The 26,044-nt window shown below is 35.5% G+C and overlaps 1 protein-coding gene across 15 annotated transcripts in view; it reads right to left on the bottom strand.

The window, feature by feature from the left end:
• Nucleotides 1–26,044, bottom strand: part of AGFG1 (ArfGAP with FG repeats 1) — a 70,356-nt gene that overhangs the window by 13,604 nt on the left and 30,708 nt on the right. For 5 of the 15 annotated variants that reach the window (XM_059051757.2, XM_067027062.1, XM_059051759.2 and 2 more), the window contains exons 3-9: nucleotides 14,990–15,105; nucleotides 11,394–11,556; nucleotides 10,197–10,350; nucleotides 4,097–4,216; nucleotides 3,373–3,444; nucleotides 1,835–2,044; nucleotides 562–742 (exon numbers count right to left, since the gene is read on the bottom strand). In XM_059051757.2, coding sequence (XP_058907740.1) covers nucleotides 562–742; nucleotides 1,835–2,044; nucleotides 3,373–3,444; nucleotides 4,097–4,216; nucleotides 10,197–10,350; nucleotides 11,394–11,556; nucleotides 14,990–15,105 — 1,016 coding nt within the window. The remainder of the gene's footprint in view (nucleotides 1–561; nucleotides 743–1,834; nucleotides 2,045–3,372; nucleotides 3,445–4,096; nucleotides 4,217–10,196; nucleotides 10,351–11,393; nucleotides 11,557–14,989; nucleotides 15,106–26,044) is intronic. The other 10 variants (XM_059051760.2, XM_067027064.1, XM_059051761.2 and 7 more) reach the window with 3 other exon arrangements.

Raw genomic sequence — 26,044 nt, 5'->3', positions numbered from 1 at the left:
CCGAACACTGTTAAGATGCAGTAGACTTTCTGCTGCCAAGAATTTCTTACACCAGATGTATCTGAACACAGTAACAGATATGTCTATTTATAAATACCCATATGACAAAAGAGATACAGAATTGGTCTTGGGTTCTGGTACAAACATTTCTAAAACTGCTTATTTACAACTAAGGCTATAACATGCTACTTTCAGTGTTTAATCTTCATGACTGAGAACTGTACATTAAAAGCAAATAATCCTGTAAATGGATTCTCTGAGTACAATTAAATTTGTATATGACTATCCATTTCAAGATGTGTATATACTCTAAATTACATTTTAGTGTTCAAGGGAAAAAAGTAACAAAGCCTTTGATTAAATAAAAAAATAAAACTATGGCACTTAACTCAAGGGTTATATTTTAATTAGAAAATTTAAACACAGTTTCCTCAAACTTACAAAAACATTCAGGAATCTTTAAACCCCAAATGGTCATTACTTAACAGCATTATTATTCAGAGCTGAAAAACAGTTTAAAAGATAAGACACAAAGCAGGAACACAGACTAAGACAAGCTACCTGCTAGCATTACTTGTGGAAGAATATGCATTACTGGAGGTGGCCGCGGAGCTGAAAACGCTGTCCAGTTCTGCCAGGGCTGCATACTTGTCTGAAGATGCACTTGACTGACTGGGAACTGAAACCACAGAACCAACAGGAGCTTTACCTGTGGTCCCAAACCCACTACCCTGATCACCACCTGTGAATAAACAAAAACATATGACATCAAAAATTTTAACTTATGCTTAACTTACGCTTTCAACTTACAACCACATTTGCCATGAAACACATGTAAATTTAAAACCGATCTGGAGCTTAGCAAATAAATGGACATGATTCTAGAGTCTTATCCAATAAATAATCCAGAAAATATTGGACAAGATTAGTGCTACACATACCACTCTGATAAAGACAACATACTGTTTCTGTAACAAAAACTAAGACCCAGTACCAATAACATGTCTAGATTACACATAAAGAAGAAATTCTCAAACTGCTATATTAAATCTGCAAGACGGGGACATCTCATTCAAGTGAACATATACACTCATAAAATGCTTGAACTATGTGAAGAGTCTATTAATAATATCATTTTCCTAGGGTTGTTCATGAAAAAATTAGATAGTAGTAAGAGAAAACATTCACAGAGCACTTACGATATGCCAGGCACTGTTCCAAATGCCTCCCATGCTATAACACATATAATACAACTTTTAAAATTCAATGCTATTACTATTGCCCTCATTTCGGATGGTAGATGAGAAATCAGGGTTAGAGATCAGGATGCAGAATCCAGTCTGAAAGTAGACCCTTGCTGTTCCCCCACTACACTACGCACTGTGAGAGGCAAAAATACTAGCCTTAAGACCAAAACTAGGTATAAAAATACACTGTAAATATCTTGGGTTTTTTTAATAAATACAAAAATATTAATAGAACATAGTTCAAAACAAATATATCACAGAAACTACCAAATAATCCTCTAGTCATCTCTATTAATAGGATTTCTTGGCCCTTTATGGCCTTAGAACAATAAAGCATGCTTTCTAAGACAAAATTAAATTTTTGTCAATTATTTTCTTTTAAATCTAGACGTTTACAAATCAGTTTCTAGGCCTTCCATTGTGTAGTTATTTCAGATCCAAAATGTGCCAAATAGTCATGAACATTTAGTGTAAACTAAACCTCTATACAACTAAGAAAAGCACACCCTCAGATTTTAATAAATACAACCAAATTTAGAGGACTGTTTAATATACAAATTTGTATTCATTTGTTTAAAGCTTGATACCTTGCCCGGCACTGAAGATATTGTCTAAATTAGCAAGTGCCGCATATTTGTCTGTAGTCTGTAGACCAGCTTTGTTCGCTGAAACTTTACTAACAGCTGATACTGTTTGATGACTCTGGGAAGTACTGAAGGTTCCAAAATCAGCACTGGAGGATTTGGGGAAGTTATCAAAATGAGCAAAATTAGCATTTACTGATCCAGCACTTCCACCTGTAACAGAATAGACAGAAAACTTGAAATTGCTAGACTTTTCCCAATACCCTTTGATAAAGATTATATGATCATTTCTTCCTAAATTAAGTGTTTTATAAGCAATCCTAAATTCTTAAAATTAAAAACTGGCAAATGGCATTCAACTTTATTTATCTACACATAACTTTTCATAATTTACAAAACTAGATTTTCAAAGGCCCTGGCAACATACAGGGTAACAAGTTTCTGTGTGTAATTTTCTACCCTAGAATGAAGAAAATAATTCACAGGAGAGTGCCTCCATGCTACCTAATTTGAAACTCAGTTACTTCATAGAACATTCAGCTATGTATACTATGACCTTTTACCAATTCTCCCTAAACAAACTCTGTAGGCAAGATGCAAAATATCTTACACTACAGAAGTTTTTGTAGTTCCAATGGAGACCTGGTTGAAACAAATCCCAGGGTAGAGATTTAAAATGTTTACCATGTACTATTTTGATCCAAATTTCTTAAAAGGTGGTTTTTGAGCTTTAGACTTATTTTACTTGAAGAGCTATTACTTAATTCCACATAATAATTTAATGTACACACAACACCACAATGTCTTCAGTAAAATTATGCCCTAATGTATAGTTCAAGGAGAAAATTATAGCACATAATATATAAATAATATAAATATTACATCAACTTTATCCTGCTAAGATTTTAAAGACTGTTCTGTATTCTACAGTACTCCCTAAGGTACTACTAAAATACTAAAACCAGTAATATATTCATTCTACACTTCTGGTGCTACACTTTTTTTGATGTTGGTTCTTTATGCCTAAACATCAGTCTCAGCAATCAAGATAGTAGATATAGATATTTATTTTAAGTGAGGGCAAAGCACACTTCTAGGTATTTCAGAAACAGAAAGGTTACACCCTATTTTTTTAAATAACCGCAAACACGTTCCATCAGTCAGTTTTTTATGCATTCTAAAACAAATATATTTCTTTCAGGAATTAAACTCTAGTTGTTTTTGATTAAAACTAAGTAATGCTTGTATTTAAAAGACTGATCTCTTACAAGGAGCTGATGAACAAAGTACATACTGAGCTTTCAAAATCTGTATGAAGAAATTTATTTCAAATTAATAAAAACTGAATTATTATATCAGCTAACTCTGTTACGGTATACTACTGTGTTCTCTGAGTTTAGCAATAGTGGAGAGAGTAAAAGTGAGAATTTCTGAAGGATTATCGTTAAAAGATGATTAACATTCTATAACTGAAAAACCTACAAAATATAGCACAAAACATATAAATTAGTAAAAGATGCCTACTTGACAACAGAACTTACTGTTGGAAGCCTGGAGAGGAAAAGCTGAAGTAAATTCACCAAAACTGGAGCTAGATGAAAGCATTCTAAATGCTGGACAGCCAGATATTATGTAAATGATGAAATTTAAAGAAAAAGAAAATTGAAAGAAAAGGCTTTAAGACAATACAGAGTTAAAAGTTGAATGAAAAATAATCAGCCAAAGATCTAAACAAAGGTTCAATGAGTTTCTGAAAACAATACAGTTTATGGGAGAGTATTCAATGTTTAAAGACCAATTCCTGCACAGAAAACTACTTAAAGTTTATTAAAGTGATTGTTAAATATCTACTCAACTAATAATATTTATTTTCTGAAGCTTGTTGCCCTGAAAACTACTTAACGTTTTTAGTTCTATGGAAGCAATCAACTAGCTTCCTTTATTCAGAGCTTAAATCGTAATGTGTTTTGTGAACCTAAAAAACTTGTAGTACGTTAATACCTCTGTGCCTAAGAAATTTAAGGAAGATTCATGTGCAGGAAAAGGAGAATAGATGTGAATTAAGACAAAATACTAGCGTTCAGAAAAACAAACGAACAAAAAAATATATAAAGATTTCAGGTTTCCCCAGAGCTTTGTAAGACAGAACTATTTTAGAACCAGATAATCACAGCATTTAAGTTTAGAGTAATTTTCCAAAACTACCTCTAGAGAGTTTTTTATTTTTTGAAGTAAACATTTAAGCATAATGCTGGAGAGCTCTACCTGTAGATTGGGGCTGAAAAGAAGACTGGCTTGCTGTGGGGAAACCTCCAAAATTACTCGAACCACTAGACTGTCCAAATGCATCAAAGTTTGCAAAATCTGCATTTGCAGAATTCTGAGCTGTAAATGGTAAGGAACAGTATATGTTAATGAATATGAAAATTATAAATGAAAAATATGATAAATGAATTTAAGAATTTTATGAAAGTTTCTATGTCTCACAACTTACTTTAAAGAAAATTCATTTAGAAATCAGATTTTTAAACCTACCAGTGTTTATTTCACCCAACTTCAAGCAATTTATTAAAGGGTATCCAGGAATTTCCAAAAACGCTTTGTACAATGATAAATTTGTACACAATAGCCTTTGAGTGACCTCAGGAAGAGTACTATAAAGTGCCTCTGTTAAAGGAAACTGAATTAAGAGCACTAAATATTTAGTTATAGTAAAGCAGATAGAGATGCAGGATATAGGATACATTTGGAAAATTCAGATTTAAAATACTGATAAGAGATTCATCAGGTATGTGAATCTAAAATAATGACACAAAGATGGCTTAATTACATTTGTCTTTCGGTTGCTTTTTGAGTTTACAACGATGTCACACCATAGCATATTTAAAAAAAGAAAACTCGAGTGTATAAAAAGAAGGACATGATCACCAAATACATTGAAGATACTCATATTTTATTAGGAGGCTGCCATTTTTAAAAACATATTAAAACTTAAGAAACGATAAAAACATAAAAATCATAGCATAAATGCACCTCATACCTAGTGAAAAAGACCAACTGGTATTTCCCAACTGGTCACCAACCTAAGAGCAAAATTCTAGGCTTCCCCAAAGTTAAAATATGTAAGTAAAATGAAATAACTCAAAAGACTTTTTTTAAGGCCAAAACAGATGCTGGATAAGATTTTTATAGAGGATAAGGTAAGAATAAGAAGTGGTTGGTATGCAGGAAAGGGAATGCTAAGTGGTAAGAACGAAAAGCATGTCCAAAAGATGGAGAAAGGTTATGTCACCAACAAAATGAGTGAGCCACTTAAACCCTTTGCAGGCAATTCTACTTCTAGGTAGTTTCTGTAAAGAGATAATATTGCAAATGAGCATGGCTGAATCTAACAGCTAAACAATGTGTTTTTAATAATAATGAAAAACTTAGAAACTCAAATGGCCAACGAGAGATCACTTAAATATATTATGGAACATCATACAATGGAATATAATGCAGCCATTTAAAAAATTCATGTAAAAGAATATTTAGCCCTATACAAAAATACTTACAGCAAAGTAAATAAGATAAATAGGTTAATAAATTCCAGATAACATTTTCATCTGCTAATTTCGTTAAACATGGCATCATGTGCATAGAAAATCTCCATTTTAGTTAAATCGAAGTAGTGAGATTTCAGGTAGGTATAATTTCCTTCTCTGTTTGCTTGAGTTCGCCTAGCTTTTTCAATGAATATGTAACTCTACTTGTAAACAAACCAAAAGAAGTCACTAAGCAAAAAAATTTTCCATTAACGAAGTAAAACATTATTCTAGGAAGGAAATCAAGAAAACTTAACAGTATTTCATGTTAATTGCTGTTTTATCTATCTAAATGGATATGATGGGGGCAGGAAAGGAATGTACCTAGAGTAACCCCCGTTCCTACACACCTGTGCCACTTCCCTTCTAGTGTCTTCGCACCTACCACTTCTGACGAGTGGAGTGCTATCCCCATGTCACTGCTCACACTGCGTTCTTGAAAACCTTTTTGAAACACATTTGACCTGGCCCTTAAGCACTCACTACACAGAAGAATCTAAATTAAAAGGCTGCTTACTGGGCTTCCCTGGTGGCGCAGTGGTTGAGAATCTGCCTGCCAATGCAGGGGACACGGGTTCGACCCTGGTCTGGGAAGATCCCACATGCCTCGGAGCAACTAAGCCTGTCCACCACAACTACTGAGCCTGTACGTCTGGAGCTTGTGCTCCGCGACAAGAGAGGCCGCAACAGTGAGAGGCCTGCGCACCGCGATGAAGAGTGGCCCCCGCTCGCTGCAACTAAAGAAAGCCCTAGCACAGAAACAAAGACCTAAAACAGGCAAAAATAAATAAACAAATAAATAAATTTTTTTTTAAAAAAGGCTGCTTACTGCTTAATGATATAAATTCTGTATTCTGGACTCACTACAATATTTTGTCTGTTTTTACTTAATATAAAATTCAACTTTTTACAAGCTGAAATTTTACTTTCCCCAAAAGAAATATAATGGAAGAAATACTAATGGATAAATAATAAATTTAAAAAATTAATTTCCTAAAAAATATTTTGAAAGGAGTATCTATACCAGTTTAAATATAAGTTTAAATACAGTTAACATTTAGCATTGCTGAGAACACCAGTAAGCAAGTACAGTTTAGTGAAAAGGGAATCTAAGATAAGAATCAGGGAACTCCATTCTAACATAAGTAACTGTAAACTATTGGACAAGTCCCTCAATTGTTCTGGCTCTACCAGTATTCTTACTAACAAAATGAGAAGATTTGCTAGATGGTCTCTACTAGCAAACGGAACAAACACTATGATTCTACAACTTATGAAACAACAGAAATAAATTTCTTAAGAGCTTTGAAATACTAAGCCAAAGAGAAGAAAATTCTACTGAAAGACAAAATAAGTTTATTAAGGCCAAAATAGATAATAAATAGATAATATAACTATAAACCAAATGAATTGAGAACACGATATAGGAAATTCTCAAATTTAGAGTGGATTATATTCCAAAATGCAAGTTTCCAAGTTTTGTGAACACTTAGCTGTATAGTTGAGAACAACAAATGAAACATCTGTCCCTTGTAGAAACAAGAACTGGGTCCCTAAGCTAGTTTGTGGCTTACAACCTCGAACATATATGTAGCCTATAATAATACATATTCTACATTTAACATATTTAGAACATCATATGGGAAAATTTTACATGTAACATGTTTCAAACATCATCAGGGGAAAAAAAATCAGTTCAATGCAATCCATTTTGTTGGGCAAGCCTATTTTATCACATTTATATTTTCCCAATGTTTTCCAACCAGAGCACCAAACACACTCATCAAATACCTATTCAGTATAGCCAGACAGGGTTTTGTAATACTTCTATCCATTTTTATTTGTAGACACTGAATCTACTGTCTTCAACAACTGATTATAGTAACTTTTTAAATTTGTAAAGTGTTGCGGAATGAAACAGATAAACACAACTTTGGAAATTAAACACTAATAAATTCAATAAACAAAAATTACTGAGGGCTTCCCTGGTGGCGCAGTGGTTGAGAGTCCGCCTGCCAATGCAGGGGACGTGGGTTCGTGCCCCGGGCCGGGAGGATCCCACGTGCCGCGGAGCGGCTGGGCCCGTGAGCCATGGCCGCTGAGCCTGCGCGTCCGGAGCCTGTGCCCCGCAACGGGAGAGGCCACAACAGTGAGAGGCCCGCGTACCGCAAAAAAAAAAAAAAAAAAAAAAAAAAAAAAAAAAAAAAAAATTACTATCTGAAACCTCAAACAATCTCTACACAAAGAAATCTAAACTAAAAAGAATATGACAGAATAATAAAGATGCTTTTTACATAGTCTTATCCAAAAAGTACAAAGGAGTCAACTCGGAATTTAGAATTTAAAGCACCAAGTTAATTAGCCTGAGTCTTGCCAAGAGTTGTCTTTACTCTTCGGTGAGCAACAGATACTCGGAGAAAGGAAAAAAAAAAAAAAATGTAGAGACCAGAGGATGGAAACAGGCAACCCTCATCAAATTCAGCTAACAAACACTTTGTTTCACCTATATGATAGTTTATTTTCATTAATTCCTAACATTTAAAAAGAGAGCATTTCACATTACATAAGAAGTTTTCATACTTCTCTTAAAAGAAAATCAGTGTATTTAGTAATCCTGAGCCTGTATTTTCATGTGGCAACAGGAGATTATACACCATCCCCCTTTGAAAGGGGCACTGCATTATATTATTCATTTGTGTTAACTGGGTGGCAAGGCAATTGAGTTTGACATCCCTCGTATAAGGTGCAGCCAAAATCAATTACAGTTCACAGGTTTTGTGATACGTTTATTACCAGGCAAAATAACTATCACATGTTGTAGTAAATTATGTTTCTAACTGCATGCCTATTTCTGTAGAAGATGACTTTTCCTGAACATAATACTGACCCCACCACTGACACATATCCACACACATACCAACTCAGCCAGAATGTTCAAATAAAGAAGGGTAAAGACTTCTGGCTTTTAACCCATTGAACTATCTGCAAAAGAACAGTTTTCCCTTTAAAACAATGCCAGCCAGGCTGGCGTATCTGAATAATTACTGTTTGCTATTAAAGTTCCATTTGTCACATCAATGTGTTAAGGAGAAAATTTTCACCTCATGTTTTGTGTTTTTTTTTTTTAATGATTAATTTCAGGGCAAAAACTCAGCTATCAATGACTTTGTATCTGTGAACCATGTATGGAAAAGTAAAAATTCAGAGTGCTTGCAAAGACTCTGGAAAAAGTCATTTCAGATTGAACCGTGACACCGACTTAAGGTAAAATGTGAAAGATGGCATCAACTATACTAAAAGGGAAAATAAATGAGTAAATTTTATTAGCTTGTTCTTGCAATATCCATATATATTTTATGCTCCTGGGATCAATCAAATGAAGTAAGAAAAGAGTGATCTGAGTAGTCATCTGTAAATACAAAAGAACTTCAGGCTAAAAAACTATTACTCTCAGGGAACCTGACCTAATCTATACGTTTATTCAACTACTTCCTCACAGACACATCTGTCCTACCCTTTCTGCCATATGTGGAAAAGAGACAAAATAGTTAAGATTTACTACCTTCTATCAATCTGATAAAATCATACATTTATCTCTCTTTTAACATTTTCTACAATTAAATAATGACAACTATTTTCAAAAAGCATTTTAAGGGAGTTATTAAAAGTATGAGGGTAATCATGGTACAAATTAGTCTGTGGAGCTGCACTGTCTTGTCTATTTTTGGCTAATATGATTACACAGAAAAGTGTAACATCAATTCCCTGACTTGCAAATTGCGTTTAGAGACAAAAACACAAAAGAAACACACACATACACACACACAAGGGAAACATGAAATAAGTCATGAAATAAGCTGAAAATTTACAAGAGTTTGGCAGTTACTTTTCCATCATTTCAAATTACATTTCCATAAACCTAAAACTGAGATAAATGCAGAATACTCATAAATTACAGAAGGTGCACTCTCTATTCACTGAGTCTTCCACCAACTCTTTTGGCCACCATTCGAAAAGCAAGATGGGGAACAGAAAGCTAGGGCTCCTGTCTGCTCTGAGAGGGAAATGGCTTCCCACCTACAGTACGAAGGGAAAAGAGTCTCCTCAGTCTCATTCTGGACTTCTGGGCTCAGCTAATGTAAAGCAGATGGAAACCTAACACAGCCCTAATAGCGTGAGCCTCCTGATTTCTTAACCTTCTCAGTACAATCTCTCCTGAAAGAAATTCTCATCCTAGAATCCCTTTTGAAAAGCAAACACACACACACACACACACACATTAAATCGCACCACAACTTCCTTCTGTAGCATATTCTTAGAAAATGTTTCCACTGGTATTTAAAACAAAAAATTCTTTCAATGCTTGATAGAAAGAAATGTGGCTGAAGAGCAGGTTTTCTATAATTTTCCAAACTATCTCAAAAGGCACATTTCTGGATGCATATATACATGACATACTTTGTACCATTATTATCCAACTATAAGCCAGGACATGAAATCGAAAGGGGAAAAAAAAGTGGGATAGCATCACAATTTCATAGGTGAATAAAAGAAAGTAAAATAAATCCCAAAGTATACACAGGAAATCAATTCAGTAAGCACTGACTTCTGTTACGCTTAAAAAACAGTGAAATATATACATGCAAAAAACATAAAGCAAAGTTTCAAATTATCAAATAAAACTGCTTCAAAATGACCAAATCAATTCTTAAATTAGTGTACAACATTTAATTTGATGATTATTCAATCACTCTGGCAAAAGCTGCTGGGAAAAAACTTACCTGCATGACTGTTGAAATGTGCAAAGTTTGCAAAATTGGCTGTAGCTGTTGACTGAGGTGCTGGAGCAGCAAAGATGTCTGAGCCAAGATCACTTAAAAGGTCAAACTGCTTCTTTTCCTGCTGCTGCCCTTGAGAGCGACCTACAACAGGAGACTATAAACCACATATTAACTATGAAGAGCTTCCAGTCAGATCTGCTGAATTTTTATACCACTACTTCCAATTCACCAAGCTTAAAACAGAGTTTAAAGATTACATAATCTTCTATTTGTAGAGTTTTGAGTTCTTTGATATTTTTTGAAAAGCACAAATTTTCAACATCTATTCCTATATTATCTTTCAAAGTTAAGTACAGAGTCAAAAGCAATGAAATATAATTGCAACAGTTGTTACAACTCATGACACGAGACAGACTTACTGCTAAGACAGTATGATGATAAGGCTTTCATAGAACAAATCTTTTATCCATGGGAAGAGTTACAATATACTGACTTTACCCTTCTCTTCATTTTCTACTCAAACCTTTGATGAAAGTGGAGCAACTTATCTAGATGCCCTAGTATATGCATTATTTAAAAAGGTGGAAGTTAATTCAAATAGTACCATGCCTCAGAATCATTCTTGTGTAGGACAGACATTATAATGCCACACAGTAACAGATCTGTCACAGCTCGCTGACTATCATGAAGTACAGAAGCATAAACTCTAGACACCAACTGCTGAAAAGACTTCAGTTTTTTAGAATACGCTATGTAATGCAAAGCCACCTGCATTTCAACAATAAACATGCTTCACAATCAGAATGGAGAAAAAATTCTATGCTTGAGAAATCCTTTCCTGTAAAAGAATATCACAGAGGCCATACTGTTCTAACTCTGATGGTCACCACAGATTCATGTTTTACCACTGTATGTTGATATATGATACGTATGATACATATATGTTGATAGATAGCTATAACAATGTTCCTGTACAGCTCTACAAACTCGTATTCGCAATAGCATTCGCAATAGCAAAAAGAACAAACACAAACACATTCCAACCACTTAACCAAGTATCTTTTAATGTATTATAAACCATTAGGACATAATGCTACTGGTATACAAGGTTATGCAACTGTCTTAATGAATTCCCAAATTCATTGTACTCAATCCTCCTTACGTAGAAGCCTCTACAAAGACTTGAGAACTACTCACCTGACTAGGTGTGCCCTTATTTAAATGCAGTGCTGGTGCTGAATCTCCTAAAAGAGATTTCAGTGGTTTGACCTCAGGTGTGCTGCTTGTGCTACTGGCAGAGGACCCTGAAATAGATGCATGAACTGATGCCACCACTTTGGCTTGTTCTGGTGGGACATACCTAAAACATATGAAAAGTTAAAGAGGCAGTTAACTAAGGAAGATGTAAGGAACACTAAGCTCAAAATGATAAGCTTAATTCTAATTTTGTACAAGACTGTTTTGATATTAATCTTATTTCAAAACCATCTTAGAATTGATAGCTTAATACTACACTTAATTAAAATATTCAGAGAAAGGGCAATAAAGACTAACCACAAAACTTGTTTCGATTATTACAGTTTTTCTAATAAATATATTAAATAACTGCCTTTTTAGAAAAAGAGGACTCGTAGTTAATCATGATGACAGTTAATAATTCTAATTTTTAAAAACCAAAGTATCGCACGCTCATAAATGAGTTTGAAAACAGAGCAGAAGGAAAGGAGAAACATTTATTTATTACAGCTAGTAGCCCAAAATATAAAGGCCTATTACAAATCTAAAGATTAACAATGCAATTTTTTAATGGACAAAAGCAATTCACCAAGGGAGACAAAGAAATGAAAATACTTGTAACTGAATAAAAATGTAAATTAAAATGACATTCGCATTTGATCTGAGTATAAACTTTACAAACTGTGTTACTGTCTATTAAAATACATAAATAGGTATACTCTGTGCCCCAGAAGTACCATTTCTAGTAACTTACCCTTAGGAAATAACTGACTAACTGTACACAAATAAATGTATATGTAGGTTATCACAGCACTCTTTAAAATTTCAAAAAATTGGACAATAAACCAAAATCCACCAGGAGAAAAATGCTTAAAAGGATTATACTAACATCTATATAATAGAATAATACATAGCTACTCTGTCTTGACATGCAAAGATGTCTGTAACACTTTACAGGTCTTTCACGTTTGATCTCAGTCATGTAAGAATTCACGGGATCAAGGGAGTAAAGGAAGGAAAGAGAGGTAGTAAGAATATAATGCCCAATTTTTTTTTTTTTTTTTTGTGGTACACGGGCCTCTCACCGCTGTGGCCTCTCCCGTTGCGGAGCACAGGCTCCGGACGCACGGGCCCAGCTGCTCCGCGGCATGTGGGATCCCCCCGGACCGGGGCACGAACCCGCGTTCCCTGCATCAGCAGGCGGACTCTCAACCACTGCGCCACCAGGGAAGCCCCAATGCCCAAATATTCGCAACGCTAATCTCCAGAGCTGGGATTATGTGAGAGCTTTTGCTCTCTATATTTCTGGGGTCTGTTCTACCTACCCTCCTTCCCATATCACACAGGTAGGAGAAGTAGGAAAACAGAGCTTTTCTACTCTGTTCTAGAATCTGAGTTCAAATCCCAACTCCATCACTCGACAGCTATGAAACGTAGGGCAAACTACTTCAACTCTCTGTGCATCCAAATTTTCTTCTAAAACACTGACATATGGCTACTATGAGGTATAAACAAGTTAACATTTATGAAGTACTTAGAACAGTTTTCTGGTACAGGTGTTAGCTACACAAGTGTTGGCTATTATCAAATTATATAATAATCACAAACAATAAAACTGCTTTGTTTTTTCCAGTATATGGGAGAAAACAGGAAGTCACACTTTCCCATAATTTAGCCTATCAGTGATAATGCCAATTTCTGAGTATAGCCAAGTCTTATTAAAGGATAAAATCAGATAATAGTCTGGCTCAAAGGCTTGCTTAACTAAAAGTAAAACAGCTAAGCATGTATAGCATAGAAATTGAGTCTGAAAACTGGTTAAAAGAACAATCTCAAAATCCCTTTAGATGACAACAACAGCCTCAATGTTTTAAGTGTAGTTGCCCATAGTAAAGACTGCATTTGGATAGTGCTTATGTCTTATTAAAAACCCACTGCACCACTCCAGTTACATGTCACAGGTATGCAGGTATGCAGGAGCGTGAGTTTAAAACGCACACAGGTCCCAGCCTAGCTGAATGTTGGTCACTTCCTCTCCCCTACCCACCAGGTTTATAATTATTTGCTTACTGTTTGAATGAATAATTTTTATTATCATTTTTATTTTGTTGTTATTATTATTAAGGGGGGGGGCGTTCCTGGTTTTAATTCTATAAACCTTATTCACACACACTTTTCTCTTACTAGTTGAAGCTAAACTATCTGAAATCCCAGCTAAGTCCTGTTCAAACTCTGAGCTGGTAAAAGTAAAACTGTTGGGAAAATCCAAAATTAGGCCAAGGCTATCAAGCAGAAATGTCTTAACTACAGGAAAGGGTCTAGGAAAAGGTCTAGGAAATTAAGAACTAAAATGATAAAAAGATAATTATACACTTCATTTTAAGAGAATCATTTATGGCACCATGTTTTTACTATCACTGCATCTTCTAAGATTTTTCTTTCCTGAACTAAAATCTTACTGGTATGTTTTCTTCTATATTCATACTTAATGTTTCTAGTAATGCTGAATATATAGCCCTGGCAAAAATTAGTCTCCTCTAGGCAACAGTAAGAATACAAAGTTCACAGAACATACAAATCAGAGCCACTTCTTTCTACTATGCTCACCTAATGAAGGTAGAGATATCTCACTCATAACCATGGCAAGTACTCCCTCAACCAAAACAAGCTCTTGAAGATATTCTCTGGGTTCAAATACAGCTCCTCAGGGAAACAAGAGGCCATGTACTTCCTCATTACCTATTCCTTCTATCTGTGACTCTCTCTCTCTCATCTTCTTAACGTCCCAAGAAGGAAAATATACACTACTGAATATTGATAAAGAAACAACCAAGAATTCATCATTAATGAGTCTCAGTAAACTGACTTAAATTGTACTCATACAGGTAAAAATGAAGAGCTCAAAGTAACTGAACACTACTAGTTCTACGAATATACCCCCGGCTCTGCTTTAAAAAAAGGCTTACTAGCCAATATATACCTGTTTTAATTCCTTTTTAAAAATTAACACCTGACAGATTTAGTTAAAAAGGTATAAACTCTTCCTTCTTAAACAGGTAGAGTAAAATGGCTTCTTGGTTGGGCCGTGAGTGGTATTGTGAGCACAGAATTACTACAACGTGCAGTTACGTGAATGAATACACTGCTTCACGAGGGCTTTAGCATAGTGCCTAGTACATCAAAGATACTAAATAAACACTTGCTAAATGAAGGAAGATTTTAAGAAAGGAGGCTTTATAAGACTAAAATGTCTAGAGAAGCTAACAGGGATAGAGAAGGTTTAGAAGGAAGAATCCCTAACTTCCCAAAAAAGGGTAGGAGGCCTGGTGATAAGAAACAGGCTACTGCTAGGCACAGATGAGTTAAGATAAAGCAGAAGTAAAGGTCTGTGGAAACCAAATTCAATAAAAAGCCAAAGTATAATGAGTATCTACCTATTTCCTTATTCCCTATCTACTTACCTACCTATTTCCTTCCTTCCTTCCTGTTATACTAATCTTACTCATAATTAATGCGAGTTGGGGAGGCTTTGCTCTAAATACAAACTATTCACTCACCATCTTTTCTTTTCATATTTTTCTTGTAGGAACTCTTTCACTTTTTGTGGATCCCTGAAGTCTGGAATTGCTGAAGATCTATCATCAAATAATCCTAGCCAAATCTGTTTACAGACCTTTGGAAAGAATTAAAAAAACAAAAGTGTTAAATTCGACATCTTAACTTAATGAAATTTTAAGAGATAATTAAGATTCTCTCAGAAAGATAACCTACTTAATTTTAATAATATTGCTTTCAATGAGGATATTTATCACAATGAGCAATGAAGAAGCAACAAATGAAGGAACTAAATTTATTTTAATGTTACAGCATGCAGTAAAATCTTATCAACAGTATCAAAAAGAACAGCTCCTTACAGGGAGACAAACAGTGAAACGGCATTTAAGAGGACCTCAGATTGTTTGGTCTTGAAATAATCATACACTGTAAACAATCAGCAAAGTCATGTAACCTTTATGAACCTCAGTTCCTTCACCCCATAAAACAAAGGAATTAGACCAGTGAGTGGCAATTTCCTGAATCCTTGACAAGTTTAAAAATCAACCAAAAAGAACAAATAAAAAGTACTAGAATCATAAGTAATTTGCTATTAAAGTATAACATAACACAAATACAAGGCAGATACAACTCTAGCTTTATAATTACCTCCTATGCTTTTTTCCCCTAATGGCTAAAAAATGAGAATCTGAGATTATTTAAGTTTTCAGTAAAATCAAAGAAATGAAATGATGCAGAACTCAAATAAGACACAAAGCATAAAGAGAACTAAAAAGAAAAAATTTATAAGGTGGGCTTCATCAAATTTACAACTGTTGCTCTTCAAAAAAATTAAATGAAAAGGCAAGCCACCAACTGAAAAAAGGTAGTTGCAAAATGTATAAAACCTTGAATTCTTAAAACTCAGTGATAAAACAGACCCCAAAACAGTATTTTTTTTTAAAGAGTGGGCAGAAAAGTTGGCCACTGCACCAAAGAAGATACACAAATGGCAAATAAGCATCCCAACTTCATTAGTCATGTAGAAAATGCAAATTTAAAAAACACTGAGACCCCACTACACAGACACCCGTACATACCACTAGAATGGCCAAAAACAAAAAGACTAAAGGAAGGCAAAGCAAGGCTTTTTTCATGAACTATGTTAATCAAGAATGCAATGGAGAAAATGCTTCATTCGAATTTCCCCTAGAATAATTTTCCTTCTCTCCTCTATAGACCATTAAACTCTCTTGTGCCATTTGTAAGTTTTTTTGATACATAAGAACTTCTGGAAGTTCTTTTTTTTTTTTTCCCGGTACGCAGGCCTCTCACTGTTGTGGCCTCTCCCGTTGCGGAGCACAGGCTCCGGACACGCAGGCTCAGCGGCCATGGCTCACGGGCCCAGCTGCTCCACGGCATGTGGGATCCTCCCGGACCGGGGCACGAACCCCTGTCCCCTGCATCGGCAGGTGGACGCTCAACCACTGCGCCACCAGGGAAACCCTGGAAGTTCTTATGAATGAAGTAAGTGTATGATTATTGAGATACTTGGTGTTTTGACAAATATGTATTACAGTCATCCAGAAATAACTATTCTAACCACCTCAAGTTACATTGGATGGTTATCTCTGAAATAATAACGGTTCTAGCCAGGAAAAGAAAAAAAAGACTGACCATATCATATGTTGGTGAGAATGTGAAACAACTAGAACTCTCAAGAATGTAAAAATGGTACAACCAGTTTGGAAGACAGTTGGTAGTTTCTTAAAAGTTAAACATATACCTACGACATGACCCAGCCATCCTACTTCTAAGTATTTACTCACGAAATATAAAGGTACATGTCCATACTCAGATTTGTACACAAATATTCACAGCAGCTTTACTGCTAGTAACTCCAAATGGAAAACAACCCAAATGTCTATCAACAGGTAAATGGATTAATTGTGGAATATCCAAGTAAGATACTATCCAGCAATAAAAATGAACAAATTATTGACACAAGAAACTACATGCATAAACCTCAAGACAATTATGCTGACTGACAGACCTCAGAACCACCCCCTACAAAGTACATACTATGTAATTCCATTCATTTAAAATCTTAGAAAATGTAAACTTATCTATGGTGATGGAAAGCAGACCAGGAGAAGCATTACAAAGGGGCACAAAAAACTCTTGGGGATGATGAAAATGTATGTTATCTTGTTACTGTAATGATGGTTTAACATATGTCAAAACTCAAATCGTACACTTTAAATATACACAATTTATTATAAATAATTATTCCTTAGTAATGCTATAAAAACACATCCACACGTTTCCAAAATTATATTACTTTAAAGAATAACCAGCTGTAACACTGAAAAGAAGGCAGTATCTAACTTCAAAAGCCTGACAAAGATTTGAGAAATCAGAGACAGAAAGGTAGCACCCTTCTCAAGCTTACCTCCTCACTGAAGTGGGTAAGAGAGAAATAAAGACAGGAAGAAAGGATTCACCCTTTTCCTCTCTTACTATGTACCCCAAGCATGTTTCAAAACAGCATTTCTTGTGGTTCCTTCCTAATCCAGGCTCAGTACAGACACTACAAAGTCATTAAGACAGTACAACTGACACAAATGAGGCTTAGGTGAAGGCAATCTCATTATAAAAGCATTTCAGTGGCAAAGCCCAAGAAGTTCAGATACCCAGGAATGGTAATGCAACTTACGCTAGAAATACTATATAAACCCTGTAGAGGGCCAGTTTCTCCAATAAATATTTAGCTACTTTTTAAAAACCACATGATCCAAAACGATACATGCACCCCAATGTTCACTGCAGCACTATTTTACAATAGCCAAGACATGGAAGCAACCTAAATGTCCATCAACAGAGGAATGGATCAAGAAGATGTGGTATATATATACAATGGAATACTATTCAGCCATTAAAAAGAATGAAATAATGCCATTTGCAGCAACATAGATGGACCTAGAGATTATTGTACTAAGTGAAGTCAGACAGAGAAAGACAAATATCATATGATATCACTCATATGTGGAATCTAATTTTTAATATGCAAATGAAGTTATTTACAAAACAGAAACAGACTTACAAATATTGAAAACAAACTAATGGTTAAAGGGGAGGGGGGGGATAAATCAGGAGCTTGGGATAAACAGACACACACTACTATATGTAAGATAGATAACCAACAAGGACTTACTGTACGGCACAGGGAACTCTACTCAATATTCTATGATAACCTATATGAGAAAAGAATCTAAAAAAAGAATGAATATATGCATATGTATAACTGAATCACTTTGCTGTACAACTGAAACTAACACAACATTGTAAATCAACTATACTCCAATAAAATTAAAATATTTTTAAAAAAAACCAAACCCACATGAGACTCTCCTCTGGAAAAGATTCTGTGGCTTTACAATTACATTCATAAAGAGAGAACTGGTAGTTTCTAATTCTTTTACTTTAAAAATTCCGAAGTGAGAAAACAAGAGAAATTTGCTCAAAGACTTATTAACTGTAATTGACAGAATTAGTTTAGGACACTTCATGACATTTAGTCTTTGCATTCCAAAACCCCTATTAACTAACATATACAATTTTTTAACTAAAAACAATTAATGAATAGTAAATAATAAACATTGATATGAACAAATAAAAAGGAGATGGGTTAAAGACAGATCGTAAAGTTACTGTCTTGGCACTCATCATGGGAATACAAAGCAAAGATGGAGTGCTTGATGATGGCAAATTGTATAGATATCTGACATGAGCAGCCTGTAGGAGTCACTCAAAATTCTGTACTAACTGCTGGTGGTTCTCATCCTTCTCTCTGACAGGTCAAACTGCTAGAGAAGAAAGTCATTAAAACTCACTGCTTGGGTCCACTACAAATTCCTGCTATCTTACTACCAAAGTTCCATGATGTTGTTAGTCTGCTCTTATTTCTTCTGACTATGCTATCCCACAATAGCTATCTGCTATATTGCTCAAAATCCTAACTATACCTGCCACTCTTGGCAGCTGAATTCTTACTCAAGTAAAGTGACTCTCAAAATGGGATTCCCCAATTTCCTGGACTGGCAGCATCAGTGTCACCTAAAACCTTGTTGTAAATGCACATTTTTAGGAGCCACCCAAGACCTGTGAAATCAGAACCTCTGGAGGTGCTACCCAGCAATCAAGCCCTTCAGGTGACTGTGAAATAGACCAAAGTTTGAAAACCAATGCTTTAGTAAAATCTAGGCCAGCAAATGGAAACTTCCTTTCCATATAAATACTATATATAGTTTTCAGCACTTCTCAAATTTACTTAGCCACTAAACCTTTTCTTGAGCAAGATTCATGAAATAAAGACAGTGTTCCAAAGATACATCTGGGAAAATGTCACAGTCTATCTCTTTTGATCCATATTCACATTTTAGTCCCTGAAAAGTTGGCTTCTGCTCCTACCATTCTCCTGAAACTACTCTTTCCGGTTTGTACATCTGCTGATAGGAAAGTATAAAGTTCTTCTTTCTCCATGTTCGTTTTGGTTTTTTTTTCTTTTAAAGTAAAATAGTAAACACCATCAACTGAAAAGGGAGGGTTTTTCAGAGCTAAAGAAAAATGGGAGTGTGAACCAACTAAAACTCCAGGCAGCACTAAGGTTTTGAGGTCACAAGTATTTAAAGTGAAACTAGTCAAGATAGTGGTGTGTTTTCCACCAGTCTCATCTGGTTGTTTAGCTACAAAGTAGGTAGAGTATTGGCTTTAATCGGGTAAAATACAACAGGAGTTAAAGTGAGTGGTTATAACAACAGACCACAGAATCAAAGCTAGGTTAAGAAAAATGAAAACACAGTAAGGATGATACACAACAAAGAAATTTAGCGTCAGTGGACTGGAGGTCTCTTATGGTTGTCCCAGAACTGCTGGAATAAGAAATTAGAGGGAATGGGCTGGGAAGAGAGAAGCAGTGATGGTCAGAGAACAGGATGCTTACACTTGAAATCTGAGAAGTAATACAGTTACTGATAAATAAAGTCTAAAACAGAAGGAAGGATTACTGGACATAAGAAGTCAAAGAATTCCAGAGGCTGAGTTATCTGTGTAGACACTGGGATTGGCAGAAATGATTAACACTAGTGGAAGAAAGACATTCACTACATGAAGTGCTGAAATCTATACTGAATGAGGGGGGCTAACAGGTATGACTGCAACAGGATGACAGAGCAAGTGATAAAGTCTACTGGCAAGAGGAACACAGGGCTGAGGGCCTTGAAACATCACTGAGGAGCAACAAGGATACCTAAAAGCCATCATCTGAAAGGGCTGCATATATGATGGATTCGTTTTGATGATCTCTCTGGAGAGGTGGATAATTAGTTTTAATTAGAGAATAATATTGTAGGTATGGTAGTTATGAGCCTAGACTAGGAAATCAGACTGCCTTAATGTGGATTCCAACTCAGGTAAGAGAACCTGCTTCATTGAGATGTTGGAAGGGTTAAATGAGTTAATATGTTGTCTACTCAGAACAGGTATATATAAGTGAATTTTAAACAGTATTAGTTAGTCTTACTTTGGGGCCTGGTATCTTATGTGGTTTGCATTGGTATGTTATGGGGTGATGAAGTAAGAAAGGACTGGGAAATACAGGCCTTACAGGAAACTGTAGGTCTCTCTTCAGTCCTGCTGCAGATGGAATCAAAGTGGTCTTAATGGAACAATCACCCTCTCTGAACTACTATAGCACTTTGTAATTCTCACATGAAACTTACCACAAACTGCTTTTTATTAGAATTACTGAGCATGTGTCTCACCTACTTCTGAATTCCCCACAATGCTTAAAACAATGGGTTGTGCCATACTAAGTGTTCAGTAGCCAGGCTGATACTACCCCAAACCAGATCTTATGGAGGAATTAAAAATAAAATCACACATCAACCAACAAAATAAGTTCATGAAACTGTCAGAATAATTTTTTCCCTTATTCTAGTGCTAATCCACTTTAGAATTGCAATCACAATAACCACTGACAGAATCTAAAATACTTAAAGTATATTTGTCAGGGTTGCCTTAGGGAACAGATGGCACACTCAATTTGGGTAATTTGAGAAGTTTAATAGAGACTGTTTAAAGCGTAGGTAGGCTGTAAGGAAATCACAAGTGAGAGTATAGTGTCCCAGGGTTAACAACAGGAGGACCTACCACCACCGGTTCGTTGGCAGTGAAGGTAGAAGGAGAGGAAGTGGTTGGCAACCTTAAAACTAAGAGGGCTACTTGATGGGAGTTTTGACCTTCAATGAAAGGAGGCAGCCAGGCTACAGAAATGCCACATGAAAGAAGTTAAGAGAGTAAATATCTTAATCTTTCCCTCCTTCCTTTCTTTGGTCTGCTGACAACGTTCTCCATCAGTTGAACACCCCCGCCCCCCGCTCCGCCCCCCGCTCCGCCCCCCGCCAGAAGCCAGGAGGCAAGAAAGCCCATTTGCGAATCCAGGCAAACCAGGTGTTTGGAGACAGAGCTAGAAGGGAAGCTGAAAGCTATGCAGCACTGAATCTAAATCATGATAGTAAATACATGCAGTGCAAGCAGTTTAACAAACTCAATTATGAACACCAAAAAATAGGGAACATCCATACTAATTCTCAATTACTCACATATAAAAGGAAGAGTAAGAAAACAGTGTTGCATCAGACAAATAGATATGAATAGAGATAACATGTTACAGTTTTATAATCCTCCCAGGGACAACAAAATAAGAGTGGAAACTTGCTGGAATGGATACTTACCTTTAAGATTCAGACAACCCCTTATTTTGATAAAAGAGATACAAAGAATAAACAATGTGACATGACCCTGCTTGCAACCTCTAGGTCCAAAGATATAAAAATAAGGAAAGGACAGAAAGATTCTCTGGAAGAAGAGAAATGTTTTTCATTAAGCCAACCTATACACATCAACTAGAGTTCAGATCCTTTCTGTCCTTTCTCTCCTCAGTAGAGAGATGGAGAGTGCCTTCTTCTGTAAGATATAATTACAGCAGTTAACAGTACTGCCCATAAAATATAGGAACAAATAGCAGACTTAAAGAACTAAAAAATTCATGAGCAAGTAACTAACATCCACTTTTTGGAAGCAGAAAGAAAAACTTAACAGAAATAAATATTAATATTAGAAGCTCTCTGGAGAGTTACAATAGACATACACAAATTCTATCAGCAACATAACATTTTTCCCTAAAAGGGAAAACAAGGGGCTTTTTTTTTTGCCTTATTTCAGAAACAATATCTCATATATATGTCATGATTTAAGTTAAATACTGAAACAACAAGTACATTATTAAAATTTTCTACACTCACCCAAGTCTACAAGAGCATGACTATGCTAGTATTTCTAGGTCAACAGCTGACAGGTATTTCTCAGTGATGACCTATCTATAAAGGATTTATACTCATTAATAGTGCTTAAAGAAATAACACTATCCATATGCCTTATGCAAAGAAACAGATAGTTCTGCAATTATTTACATCTTTTTAGGACTGTATGGTATATTCCATCTTAAAATTTGGTTTTAAAAAATGTTTTAGCAAGAATTAGAACATACGCAACCGAGTCATTGAAAACAGGCACGCACAAGCTGTATGTGCAGACCACAGAGACACTAGAGCCTTTGTGAGGGAGTATCAGATTTATGAGACATCAAATCCAATTTATTTAATCCTAGTTTGTTGTTGTTGTTGTTGTTTAATTTAAGCACGAACTACCTTATAATGGCTTCCTTAGCCTAAGAATCAAATTCTTCATCACCACGTTTAGGCCCCATAGGATCTCACACCTGATTAACTCTCCAAACTCATCTTACATCATCGCTCTTTCCAGCCACAAAGGCCCCCTCATAAAGTTTTCCCTGACCACCCATTCCAATGGGGTAACATTCTCCACACCAAAACTCATATACATGTTATCACAATGTATTATTTATTTTCACAGACCTTTATCTCACAACTTCTAAATGTAAATTTCACGTGGCAGGAACCTTCTCTCCGATTCGCCACTATCTGTATTCTCAGTGCCTGCCAAACATAGAGCAGACACTAAATAAATATCTGGTGCATGAGTGGAAGCAACTTCCTAACAGCCCTGAAATATACGTACAGTAGAAATTATCTTTTTTTCCCCTTCGTTCCATCTAAAATATACATGCTGACCTAGAACATTCAGCTTACCGACTTACGCAAGAAGTAATAAATTCACTGATCCAAATTCTCAAAATCAAATTTAGGCCAAAGGTTAGCAAATTATACCTTCCAGGCTAAATCTGGCCTACAGCCTGTGTTTATAGCTGAAGTTTCATTGGAACACAGCCATGTCCACTTGTTTATCTATTGTCTAGGGCTGCTTTGCTAGGTAGTTGCAACAGAGACTGATACAAAAGCCTAATATTTACTATCTGGCTCTTTATAGAAAAAGCTTGCCAATGCCTTAATTATGTGCAACGTGGACTTACTATGATACCATCCCAGCATCCAAGAACAATGATTTAAATAGTATAATAAATAAAAGCCTGTTTTTGAGGTACATGTTATAATGTGCATGGGGAATAACAACAGAGAGATGAACATAAAATGAAAGAAGCCTTTCCCTGAAGAAGAACTTTCCAAGAGTAAGGACTATCTAAGGGCCAATTTATTATACATACCCATTCACTTGAGAATAAAGGAGAAAAGTACCAGAGTTTAAATTTCAGGGAGAGAGTAACACTTTTCAAAATAACTGATAATTACAAAGAAACAGAAAAGATAAAAGAAGAAAATATTTAGGATACTAGAGAGAAATTAAATGAAGTGGAAATAGCAATAAACCTTAATTGCAAGTGTTTGTGAGTTGTGAAGGAGACCAGCAGATCTAATTCAGACACCTACGCTAAAAGTCAGTATATACAACTCACAGCACACTCCCATGCCTTGTTTCATTTAATGTCTCTAATGTCAGAATTGCATTCCAGGTAGGTTGCAAAGAACCAAAACTCAGCCACATTTGATCAGATAAAACAAGTCTATGCAAAGTCAACAGTAACACAAAACATGGGAACCTGCCCTGCAAACAGGAAGCCATCTGGGACCTAAGCAGTCTGATTACCTGTTTCCAAAGCCCTTCTCCACACCCCGGCCCCTGCAAACACATAGTTTATCGCTTTTGTTTCCCATACTATGTCTAATCTCTGCTCTTGCTTATCTTAGTACAATTTTTTTTTCCTGTTTACTTGTTAAGACTGCACATGGCCCAACTACATATACTGCCTTTTCGGTTAAGTGATTCATCTTTTCAGTCCAGCCTCTGTGAACCTTAATTCAATTTCGTAAGAGAGGATCTGATTAGTCCCTGGCCCCTAGGGTTAGGCATCCATTCTTAGTCCAAACAGCTGTGTGTTTTGTGTGTTGCGTGTGTGTTTTGTGGTTTTCCCAGGAGAGGGAGCCTTCCCCCCTTTCCTCAGTAAGGAGCATGAGCTTGGAAAGCTGCCCCCCACCTCCTAAACACACGTTTATTCATGAATGTGCTTTATGAATTATAAACAGCTTTATAAATGTAAGATTTAGTATATTAGCAAAGGGACAAGTAGTTTGGAGAAAGATTATCAATTGCCCTATTTTATCAAACTAAGATGACATATATAAATTACCCTGTACCCTGTATTGCTCTTTCAATTTTGTATGCTATGTCTTTAGTAAGTTTTCATGTTTTCGTTTAATTTGCCAATTTTTACTTTTGTGATTTCTTCCATTGCTTTTAGTCTATAAAGTCTCCACACATTTAAATGTTAAATATGTAGTCAGCTAACCTTAAACACTACCATTTAGTTTTGCCTGCCTTTTAGTTATGAAATAATCTGTTTTACAGAAAAGTTGCAATTGTAGTGGAAAGAAGTCCCATGTACTGTTTACCTAGAGTCTCTAAGATTAACATTTGCTTTATCATTCTCTCTCCAAAAAAAGTTTTGGAACCATTTAAATTACAGACATGAACATTTTACCTCTAAATGTGTATCTCCTAAAAACGAGGACATTCTTTCCTATAACCGTAACACAATTATCAAAATCAGGAAATTAACACTTTATACTATTACTATCTAATCCACAGACTAACCATTATCTTAACAGTATCCTTAACAGCAAATGGAAAAAGTTCTCCTGGTACAGTATCCATAACTGTCTTGTCTCCTTGAATCAGGAACCGTTCCTTAGTCTGTTTTTGTCTTTAATGACCTTGACATCTCTGAAGAGTACAAGTCAGTTATTTTATAGTATGTTCCTTAATTTAGGTTTCCTCATAATTAGATTTATGTTATGCATTTTGGGAAGGAATACCACATAAGTGATGTTGTATCCTTCCCAGTGCATCATATCAGGAAGCACATGATGTCAGTTTGCCCCGTTCCTGGTGATGTTAACTTTAATCACTTGGTTAAAACAATATAGGCCAGATTTCTCCACAGTAAAGTCACTATTTTTCCCCTTAAGATTAGTAAGTATCTTGTAGGGAAATACTTTGAGAATATTTTCTATATTTTTATGGCTTCCTAACTCTAAAATATTTCTGAAATTTATTTTGGCATACCATGTCAGTGAACATTCTAACTGATTCTCCATTTATTGAATAACAAATTCCTTCCACAGCAGACTGCTGAACTTTATCTATTTTATAATAACTTCATATACATATTTAATATACATAAGGATTATAGTATATCTCAGGATCTATTCTACAGATCTAGTCTACTAGGCCCTGCACTAGCTTCAGATTACTGTAATTAATTACTTCAAGTTTACATTGCAAATTACTGCCTATAAACATAGAGACACATTCAGTATCTACTAGAGCCAATCCTATTTACTCCTCGCTTTATAAATTCTTTCCAGCTAGTTTTACTTTTTTTGAGCTTTTGGATAAACTTTAGAACCATTTTCTAAAATGGTATTAAAAAAAATTCCCACCAACGTTTTGGTTCCATTTGTTCTAAACTTAATTTGTGAAGTCTCTTAAAGCAAAGCATTCTCATTCCCTAAGACAGTATG

The sequence above is a fragment of the Kogia breviceps genome, chromosome 2, assembly GCF_026419965.1.
Source record: "Kogia breviceps isolate mKogBre1 chromosome 2, mKogBre1 haplotype 1, whole genome shotgun sequence".
Taxonomy (NCBI): domain Eukaryota; kingdom Metazoa; phylum Chordata; class Mammalia; order Artiodactyla; family Physeteridae; genus Kogia; species Kogia breviceps.
The sequence above is the reverse complement of the archived record's forward strand: the minus strand, read 5'-3'. Positions and strand labels throughout refer to the sequence as shown.